Genomic DNA, 10,878 nt, shown 5'->3' on the forward strand with positions numbered 1-10,878 from the left:
ATCTACCTGGACTTTAAGAAGGCCTTCGATACAGTTTAGCATCTTATTCTAATAAGGAAGCTAACAGGCTGTGGAGTGGATGCGTACATAGTCAGGTGGGTGGCAAACTGGCTTAGGGACTGCACTCAGAGAGTGGTGGTGGATGGGTCATTTTCAGCTTGGAAGGAGGTGGGCAGTGGGGTGCCGCAGGGTTCGGTCCTTGGACCAGTGTTATTTAATATCTTCATCAGCGATTTGGACGAGGGCGTGGAGAGCACCCTGTCCAAGTTTGCAGGTGACACCAAGTTTTGGGGCAAAGTTAACACACCGGAGGGCAGGGAATGGATACAGGCAGATCTGGACAGGTTGGAGCAATGGAAAGAATGAAACAAGATGCAATTCAACAAAGACAAATGCAAGGTACTCCACCTAGGGAGGAGGAATCCCCTGCACACCGATAAGTTGGGGGATGACTCCTCAGCAGTTCAGCGGCTGAAAGGGATCTTGGCGTCATGGTTGACTCCAAGATGACCATGAGCCGGCAGTGTAACGAGGCCATCAACAAGGCCAATCACACCTTACTGTGCATTAGCAGATGCATGACCAACAGATCAAGGGAGGTGATGCTCCCCCTCTATGCGGCATTGGTCAGGCCGCAGTTGGAGTACTGCGTCCAGTTCTGGGCACCGCACTTCAAGAGGGATGTGGAGAATCTGGAGAGGGTCCAGCGGAGGGCCACCCGTATGATTAGTGGCCTCTGTACAAGACCCTACAAGGGGAGGTTGAGGGATCTGGATCTCTTCAGCCTTCAGAAGAGACATCTAAGGGGAGACCTTGTAGCAGCCTATAAGTTTATCAAGGGAGGACAACAGAGAGTTGGAGATGCACTATTTACCAGGGCACCCCTAGGAGTGACTAGGAACAATGGGTACAAACTAGTGGAGAGTAGATTCACGTTAGATGTTAGGAAGAAATTTTTCACAGTAAGGGTGGCCAGAATCTGGAACGGGCTGCCAAGAGAGGTGGTGCTGTCACCTAACTTGGAGGTCTTCAAGAGGAGGCTAGATAGGCAGCTGGCTGGGGTTGTCTGACCTCGGTCCTTTTCCTGCTTGGGGCAGGGGGTCGGACATAATGATCCTTCGGGGTCCCTTCTGACTCTACAATCGATGAATCTATGAATCTTGAAGTGTGTTACGGTGGTCTGCACAGGTCTACCACACCAGGCCCCTCAGGAGGCCAATTGAAGGGAGACTTAGCTTGTGACTCCTAAACAGCCTTAGATATGTGCTAGGTGCCAGAACTCTTCACTCAGCCAACATGGCAGTGCTTGTGGGCTTGTATAGTAGCAAAACTTTAGGCACCTAAGTAACTTTAGTTACTTCAGTGGTGAAAACATAGATGCCGAAGTGGTGGTGTAGGCTTCTCTGTTAATTGGGCTCTTAGACTTAGATGCCTAATTTTTGTCTAGGTTACCTAAAGTTTGCCTAAGTTGCCTAGGTACTTTAGTGAATCCAGCCATTACTCTGTGTGTGCCTCAGTTTCTCTTGCACATGCAGGTAACAACACTGATCCCACTTCATGGGGCTACTGTGAGATGCCCCTTGTGTGTTGCAGACTGTCTGGTACCTGGGTAGTTGGTTGGTTGGTAGGATCAGAAGGGACCTAAGCAGATCATCTGGTCTGACCCCTGCCATGGGCAGGAATGGATGCTGGGGTCAAATGACCCCGGCTAGGTGATTATCTAGCCTCCTTTTGAAGACCCCCGGGGGTAGGGGCAAGCACTGCTTCCCTTGGAAGTTGGTTCCAGCTCCTAGCCGCTCTGACAGTGAAGTAGTGCCTCCTGATATATAGCCTGTATCTACTCTCAGTCAATTTATGGCCGTTGTCCCTTGTTACCCCCAGTAGTGCTCGGGGGAAAAGGGACTCTCCCATTGCCTGCTGGTCCCCCTTGGCAAGTTTATAGGCGGCCACCAGATCCCCTCTCGGCCTTCTTTTGTGGAGGCTGAACAGGTTCAGGTCCCATAGCCTCTCCTCGTAGGGCCTGCCCTGCTGACCCCTAATCATGCGAGTGGCCCTCCTCTGGACCCTCTTGATGCTGTTCACATCCCTCCTGAAGTGCAGCGCCCAGAACTGGATGCAGTACTCCAACTGCGGCCTGACCAATGTTGCATAGAGGGAGGATCACCTCCTTGGACCTGCTCGTGATGCATCTGTGGATGCATGACAAAGTGCGGTTAGCCTTCCTGACCGTGTCCTCACATTGGCAGCCCATGTTCATCTTGGAATCAATAGTGACTCCAAGATCCTTCTCTGCCTTTGTGCTGATGAGAAGGGAGTTCCCCAGCCTGTAGGTCTGCTGCTGGTTCTTCCTACACCACAGACACCTAATTTTTAAATGAGGTTGGGGTGAGAGACAGTGTCAAAGGCCTTCCTAAAGTCCAGGAAGACTTCATCCACCACAACACCTGCGTCCAAGGTTTTTGTGACCTGGTCGTAGAAGGCCACCAGGTTGGTCCGACAGAACCTGCATCTAATGAACCCATGTTGATTGCCCCTAAGCATAAACTGCCCTGCTGGCCCTTCACAGATGTGCTCCTGGATAATTTTCTCAAACAGCATCCCCAGGACCAAGGTAAGACTAACGGGCCTATAGTTTCCTGGGTCCTCTTTCCTCCCTTTTTTGAAAATGGGGACCACATTGGCCCTTTTCCAGTCATCAGGCACCTCACCAGAGCACCACGAGTGCTCGTAAAGCTGTGCCAGGGGTCCTGCAAGGACTTCTGCCAGTTCCCTAAGCACTCTGGGGTGGAGATCATCTGGACCTGCTGATTTTAACACATCTAGTCCCTCCATAAGTTCCCTGACTAGGTCCTCACTGACCCTGGACCTGGCTGTGCCTCCCCTGGGTCTGTCCGGTATCCCAGTGGGGGGGATATCCCTGTCCCTACTCAGAAAAATGGAAGCAAAGAATATGTTAAAAAGATTATCTTTGTCATCTGGTGCTACCACCAGATTACCAAGCATGTCCTGCAGAGGCCTCACATTATTTGGCACCTTCTTTTTACCCCCTATATATTTAAAAAAAGACTTCTTGTTATCTTTGATCCAGGTCGCTAGTCCCAGTTCCATCTCTGCCTTGAGTACTACCCAGTGGGAGCCTTCTAAATACCTAAGACAGCCAGAGGATGACTGCACGGCTTCCTTCCTCACAATTAAAGCTCTGTGAAACTTCATCATTCCTGATAACCCACTGTTTCCAGACCATTGGTTCATCTCCCTCCTTAGTGTTTCCCCAGCCCCCTTTGTCTGCATCTATTCCTTTTCCATGTTCCTCCTCTCTGAGCACTCTCAGCTTTGTCAGGTTCTTTCCAGTAAGGAAGTGCTGTGAGCGGAGCACAGGACTCCAGGTGCATTTGACAGGGGTGCAGAGATTGTCCATTATGCTGACTCTTGTTGGTCTGAGGATGTAGCTGGTGCCCATTGGTAGGCCACCAGTCTTGTTTGTTCTGTGATCTAAAGTGCTCTCAAGCACTGTGTGAACTAGTCTTCTTCCCTCCACAGATGGGAAAACCCTCCCACTGATATTTCTGGAGGAACCTTGCTGCAGTGCTGCTTTCTTCAGATGAGGGCCAAGACCATCTCTTCCCACCGGGGAGTTGCATGGAACCCATGCTGCTTTATCCACTCACTGTAGCCTTACCACAAATGGTAGATGCAACAGAGAGGCTCACCATAGTTTTTCCTGCAGTGAGAGAGGGCGCTTGGAATTGGATGAAGAGCAGTTTTGCTGTTGGTCAGTATCTGAGATCCTTGAGTAGTGACTTTCATGCCATCACGAACTGCAGGGGCAAAAAAGAAGAGTTTCCCCTACCACTCGACTTGTATGCTGCTATGGAAGATACCTAGTATATGTCAGATTCAGAACAGCTGACAAAGACTTAAAAAGATCTTCCTAATGGTCCTAAGATATAGATCTGTGCTGGGGTCCAACACCAAATGAGTTGGTTGAGAGAAGGCACATCCAACTGGCCTGTCCACCTGCTTGGATATAATACTCAGACACTTTCCAGGAGCAGTAGCTGCTGATGTCTTTCTGAGTGGATGGTAGCAAGGCTCTCACCCAATCCGCTGGCAGGAGACCAGAGCTCCAACATCCTCAAATGTGAAACTTCACCAAATCAGAGCAGTGCTATGCCCAGGTGGAAAACAATGCTGTAACAGCGATGATCCCTGGCAACACTGGCCTCCGATGCTACTAAATTTTACAACAGAAACAGATCTAAAACCTTAGCAGTTGTGAAACCCTGGCAGTCTTTTAACCCTGAATATAACAACTTTGGTTCTGGTTACTGCATTTTTTTTCACAAGTGAGCAGAGCAGGCAGACACTCAGAGCAGCAGAGCACCTAATGGGAAGCACAGACTGAATATACTGTCTAGAAGGTCTTCAGTGACTACATGGAGATGGCAATTTCAGCATCAGCCAGCTGTTGCAACAAGTAAGACGAGCACAGCTAGAGCTGGAGACAAACTTGGCTTTTCCAAAGTGGGAGTGACCTTCTAAGAATCCTGCTACCATATTGGCAGTCACTTTTGCTATAGTTGGTAGGCTTCTAATGGAAGGACCAGAGCACCCGTATTCTTGCAGTACTCTGGAATGAGATATTTGACAACATGCCTAAAAGATCTCTTGGAATAAACAACTGCTGGGCAGGACACCAATCAGCATATTAGCCAGGGCTCAGTTGGCCAGTTGAGAATCACTAGTCATAGAGCAGGAGAGAAAAACCCCCCCCCCCCCCTCTGCCACATCAGTCCTCTCTCCAGATCTATCTGAGTCTTTGGCAGCAAGAGCAATAGATTTGTTTTTCTGGAATGGAAATGTGGTCATTATGGCCCTTGATTACTTCTCCAGATACAGCAAACTCCTGGCAATGCTCACCAAGAACTCATCATCACAAGTCACACCAACACTACTATCGGCCTTTGCAAGACATTCCTCATGTCCTAGTTCTCAGCATATGTCATCAACATCCATAGCATTTCCATGAGACTTTAGGTTGGAATGAGGGGACTGCAGCAGTAGGAAGAAATGTTGATATAGGGGGCATGTCTACATGTGTAATTAATTCAATACATTCAAGAACTTTTGCACTGGAGTTTATTGTTTCTGGACATGCCATGTGAACATGCTCCTGGGACCACAGCATGTTGAACCAGGTTGGAGCAGCCTTGGCTAGCAGGTGGCTCCAGGGGTCAGCCTGCCAGCCTGGGGCTGCTCCAACCCAACTCAATGTGCTGCAGAGGGGCTGGCTGGGGCACAAGGGTGTTCCAGTGTAGGGCTAACCAGCAGGCAGCCCCTGAACTGAAGTACGTTCATTCCCCAGCCAGCCAGGTCAGCATCTACATGTGCACTGCTGTGGAGTAAAAAACTCCAAACAGGATAGTACTTTCATTTACAAGTACTGCCCTGCTGTAGACTTTACTAGTTTACTCCAGCCTAATAGCCCTGCTTGTATAGACACTGAGACATTTAGTGTAGAGCTAATTTACTGTAGAGCTACTACTCCTCAGTAAACATCTTGTGTAGGTGCGTCCCCTAGGAAGTAGCGGTATGCCTAGCTCAGGCCCATCTCTAGCAGAGCTTCTAAGGGAAAAAAAGGGCTTGGGACCATCTGTGCTGGTAGCACTGAAATACCAGTAAAGCTAAGTGGCCTGACCTGGCACAATTTCAAAGGCATGAGGCTATAATAAAACTTCAGCAGCAGTAAACCTATAATATTTGCTACAGAATTAAAAGCGTAACCCAAGCTGAGCTCTAGCCCTGCAGTTTGACTCACACACTTCAGAGCAGCTCTGGATCGATAAGAAGAATCACAGTTCTGATGCAGCATTCTGTATCAGCAGATCTCAAAAAAGTGCTTTACCAAGGAACTTGCTATCATTGCCCCCAGTTTAAACATGGGGAACAGAGCCAGGGGTGGGGAAAACAACTAGGTGCCAGGACTCTACTCAGCTAACATAGCAGTGTCTTTGGGCTTTTATAGTAGCAAAACTTTAGGCACCTAAGTCACTTTAGTAGTGAAACATAGATATCAAAGTGGTGAGGTAGGCTTTTCTGTCGATTGGGCTCTTAGACTTAGGTATCTAATTTTTATCTAAGTTGCCTAGGTACTTTTCTGGATCGGGCCATTAGTCTTAGGCTAAGAAGTCCTGGGTTACCCAGCAGGTGGGGGAGAGCGGGGAGGAGGAGGGAACAACTGGGAATCAAGCTTGGCTCTCCCGGGCCAGTGCATTCTCCACGAGGACCTGCTGCCTTCCTAGTTTATGGAGGCCTCCAGAAACCACCTCCATTGGTATTGCTGTGAGCCCAAGATGTTGGGAAGCCCTTCCCAGGGCTGTGAGGATATGAGTGATCCCTTCTTTGGGGACTTTGGGGGCCAGATCCTTGGGCATATAAATTAACACAGTTTTGTAGGTTCTGGCACATGCATGAGCAGTGCTGATCATACCAGCTGGGATCTGGGACTTGATCCTTAATGGAGAGGGACTCCCTGGATTCTGGCTTCAAGGGGCTCTCTCCACTGTAGAGAGGAAGAGAACTCACCTCTCCTCTGGGCTTCTGCTGCAAAGCAGTCCCTATGGTCTTCTGTGCAGGACCACAGTTCTGAAGGACATAGGAAGTGGAACAATATAAAACAGAGGAAGCTTTTTCTTCTTCTGTTCCCAGGGAAGTCTCTAGGGCTGGGAGGTGGATTTCAGTAAGACAGAGGGAGTTCTGGGCATGGGGGCATCTCTCCTAGGGACACAGTGGGAGGCACTACATATGCTGAGCAATGGGTGACCTGGGCACAGGCAGAATGCCATGTCTCTGGAAATAGCTGTGTTAATCCCCATGCAATGCATCAGTTCTAACCAACCCAGCAGGGGCACCCCACTAAGGTCATCCCCTTCCTTCCCTGCTCTGCTCTAAGACCCAGCTTCCCTATTCATGGGGACTCAGGGTAAGGGCTTCCCAAGAGGAAAGAGGGAACAGAAGCTCCGGTGCTGTAGGAGGCAGAAACTGGGATCTGATGGGAACTTTGCAGAGCCACACACCTGTTTCTGCTTCCCAGAAGTGCTGACTGCTGGCAGAGGTCGGGAGCACCCACACACCTCTCTTTCACACTTGAGGTACCATTTCCACATACTGCTTTTTCAACAAGTCATCAAAGCTGCCTGCCATCTCACCTAGTGCACAAGGGATCCTTTTGAGACACAGGTCAGCGGATGGATCCTCCTAATGCCTCCAGAGGGCAACATGGAGCTGGACTTCCCCAGGACTGCAAATCCCAGAGGCCCTTGAATGGTGGAGCTAGGGTTTGTGCCCAGGGTCTCAGCCAAGGGCCCACTTATGTCCGCCCATTCCTGACCTGGCCGAGGATGATCAGGGAGTGCTGATATACCCAGCTCTCAGCCTGCCTGTTGCAACAATCCCAGCACTGATTATTTCTAAACCAGAACAGCTCTGGAGAGGGCCCTGGTGACACAGCCCCAGTGCATTTCCGCCACTGCCTGGAGCAAGGACAACTGAATAGCGAAGTCAGATGGAGCTTGGCAGGCAGGCCCTGCTTTCTGTCTCTGAACTACAGCCAGGTTCTGCTGGACATTGACATCAGAGACCACCCCTTTCCATGCCACGCATGCATACCCACCCAAGGCAACAGAGAGGAGATACAACAGAGAGCTTTAACCCTTTGGCTACTGAGCACAAATGTACAGCAAAGGAAAGGATGTGACTAGTGCAGACAGCAGAGGCCTGGTTGTCAGGATCCTTGAGTTGGAGGAATAGACATTCATGAAACCACAGGAATAGGCCTCAGGACTGCTGGTTTCTCTACCTGGCTCTGGGAAAGGATGTTTCTAGGGTTTGGCTCAGGGTCAAGGCTCAGGGTTGTTTCCTGACCCTCCCTCACCAGAAGCTTCCAAGCTGAGCGGGCCACCAGGATAATATGAACAAGGCAGAGAAGTTTTTGTAGCACTGGCACACATATTAGATCAATATCAGCTGCCCTGACTCTCCAGTCCAAGTGAGCAGGTGTTCATTTACAACCAAGCTCCACCACGGCATAACCACTCTGCTCCCTTGCCATCCCTGGGGGCTGATGCGGTTTAACTGGCATTGGTGAAGAGCTTGATGATAAATGTTCTCTTAGGAATTCACAGGGCTTTCAGAGTTAAGGGCTGCCTGGCTTCGCAGGGCTGCCTGGGGCAGTGTCCAACCACTGGCAGGAGGCACCAGAAGGGGAGCGGTGCTGGAAGGCAAACAGGTGTCCCTGGTCCCCGTTTCCAGCAGTGCATGTATTTGATGTGTCCTTATCGAGCCATCAAAGTGATTTGTTTCAGATGAGGTTGTGGGCCAGGCCAGCAGGAAATCATTTGCAGACTCACTCATCCTGTTTGTTATTTTTGCATGCACCCAATTTGCAAATGTCAATTGACCAGAGTGGGGGGTGTGGGGCGGAGTAGGGAAGGATCTGCTCTGATGATGTGGGATTTTTAAAAGGACAGCATGAATATCTGTAGTCAAGAGCCACACGTCGTTTGCAAAAGAGCTGTCAAGTCTGTAAGACAGAGGAGTCTCTGGGACCTCTTCTGTCCCACATGAGATTTTTAGCATCATTCTTCAGGGGCTGGTTTCACTGGCTAGAAAGCTGGAATCCTAAGCGGCAGCTGGCTGTGTAATTAGAGCTATGGGAGGGGAATCAGGACACCTGTGTTCTGTTCCTAGCTTTGCCACTGACACACTGTAAGAACGCAAAGACGAGTCACTGCCTCTCCTGGGCCTCAGTTTCCCTCCCTTCCAAGTGCTTTGAAATTTGCAGAACTGAACTGTAAGTGCTCATGGGGAGTTTTACTTTGTGATCCTCTTGTTCTCAGAAGCGTGTGAAGGTAACAGCATTATCACCATCTCCAGGAAGCCTGGCAGGATGGGGAAGAGGTTTGTATCCTTGCAAGGAAAGAAAAGATTGGTAAAGTGATACATAATGACAATGAAAGGTCAGTGCTATAGAGCAGTCTGGTCTGCTTGGGAAGCTGGGTTCATTCCACTAATGTGGTGAATGCACCGGTTTGCAAAGTCAGGTATCTAAAACACAGGTCAAATTTATGGGATAAGGAACTGATTGAGAAAAGGCCTTGAAGGTCATGGTGAAATACAGCTGAGCATGAATCCCTGGGTGACGTGCCAGCTGAGAAGGTGGATATATGATCCTTGGAGATATGAACCAGAAAATATCAAGTAGTGGTAGGGAGGTGGTGTCCTCTCTGTGTGCTGTGTCATCTGCCCATGGTATTCACTTAAAAAAAAAACAACTAAAGAGCAGAAAGACCATTTTCCTCATTATTTTCTCTAATCCTTTTCCTAGAAACTGTATAAATCACAGACAACTGTTTTTGTTTTCTTTTTTAAGTCTGTTTCGGAAGCAGCCAAATTCAGGGCTTTTTAACAAGTTAGGAACTTTTCCTGGAGGCTTCTGTGGTCTTTTCATGGTCTTATGCCTTTAAAATCAGCCCCTTCCAATGTTGATTGCTATCCCATCCCAGCTCGCCCACCCACTCACTTTGCCAAGAATAAAGAGGTGCTGTTTCCTTTCAAAAGGATAAAAGAGGGAATTTACCGTCTCTAATATAGTTAAGTATTTTTAACCAGTCTCTTTAAGGAACATCCTATTCCTAAATGCTAGATTTCATTTTCTGGATTAGAAAAAGTAAATCCAGCAGCACATGAATTTGAATTGTTATTTCTTTCTAGCTGGAGAATGAGGGGTTTTCTAGTTAGGGCAATGCTCTGACAGTCCGAACTCCTGGGGTCTCTTCAGGAATCTGAATGGGGAGTAGAGCCTGATATAATGGTTAAAGCTGGGCCAGGGGCTTGGAACACTGTTCCCAACTCTGGGAAAGGTGTTTTCTACTGGTCAGAACTGCAGTGTGGGAGGGGCTCCTGGGTTCTGTTCCCAGCTCAGGGAAAGAAGTAATGCCAGTGGAGAGACCAGGGAAGAGCTGGGAGCATCGTTGACTTGTAGGGAGGGCATGGCAGGACACACGCCCCCCCGAGATTGGCCGCTGCCGCTGACTTCTGTGGGTGGTTGCTGCTCGCCCCCTTGCCGCTGCCGGCTTCTGCGGGCAGTCACCACTTGCCACCGCCACTGTCGCCACCAGCTTCTGTAGGCGGCCACCAATCGCTGCCAACAGCTTCTGCAGGCAGTTGCTGCTTACCACCCCGCTGCTGATACTGCCTGATCCTGACTGGGAAAAGGATCTTGGAGTCATTATAGACTCCAAGATGAACATGGGCTGCCAATGTGAGGACGCGGTCAGGAAGGCTAACCATACCTTGTCATGCATCCACAGATGCATCACGAGCAGGTCCAAGGAGGTGATCCTCCCACTCTATGTGACACTGGTCAGGCCGCAGTTGGAGTACTGCATCCAGTTCTGGGCGCCGCACTTCAGGAGGGATGTGGACAGCATCGAGAGGGTCCAAAGGAGGGCCACTTGCGTGACCAGGGGTCAGCAGGGCAGGCCTTACGAGGAGAGGCTACAAGACCTGAACCTGTTCAGCCTCCACAAGAGAAGGCTAAGAGGGGATCTGGTGGCCATCTATAAACTGGCCAAGGGAGACCAGCAGGCAATGGGAGAGTCCCTGTTCCCCTGAGCACTACTGGTAGTAACAAGGAATAATGGCCATAAGTTGACTGAGAGTAGATTCAGGCTAGATATCAGGAGGCACTACTTCACTCTCAGGGTGGCTAGGATCTGGAACCAGCTTCCATGGGAAGTAGTGCTCGCTCCTACCCTGGGGGTCTTCAAAAGGAGGCTTTGCTCCTTTTGAAGCAAACGCCCTTGCTAGGGTCGTTTG

At 49.6% G+C, this 10,878-nt stretch overlaps 1 protein-coding gene and 1 long non-coding RNA gene across 7 annotated transcripts in view; one reads left to right on the forward strand and one right to left on the reverse strand.

Annotated features, from left to right (window-relative positions):
• Window positions 1–10,878, forward strand: part of SEMA3B (semaphorin 3B) — a 93,120-nt gene that overhangs the window by 25,320 nt on the left and 56,922 nt on the right. For 4 of the 6 annotated variants that reach the window (XM_025204374.1, XM_025204375.1, XM_025204376.1 and 1 more), the window contains exon 1: window positions 3,736–3,772. The exons of the other annotated variants lie outside the window; for them this stretch is intronic. In XM_025204374.1, coding sequence (XP_025060159.1) covers window positions 3,751–3,772 — 22 coding nt within the window. In that variant the 5' untranslated portion in view covers window positions 3,736–3,750. Of the gene's footprint in view, window positions 1–3,735; window positions 3,773–10,878 lie in introns of those variants that run through there. 6 annotated transcript variants of the gene reach the window in all.
• The window catches only part of LOC112550323, a 24,553-nt gene that overhangs the window by 9,394 nt on the left and 4,281 nt on the right, over window positions 1–10,878 (reverse strand). Inside the window, exon 2 of the long non-coding RNA XR_003094105.1 lies at window positions 6,586–6,645. This is a non-coding gene — a long non-coding RNA (uncharacterized LOC112550323). The remainder of the gene's footprint in view (window positions 1–6,585; window positions 6,646–10,878) is intronic.

Source organism: Alligator sinensis, unplaced genomic scaffold (genome assembly GCF_000455745.1).
Source record: "Alligator sinensis unplaced genomic scaffold, ASM45574v1 scaffold858_1, whole genome shotgun sequence".
NCBI classification, from domain to species: domain Eukaryota; kingdom Metazoa; phylum Chordata; order Crocodylia; family Alligatoridae; genus Alligator; species Alligator sinensis.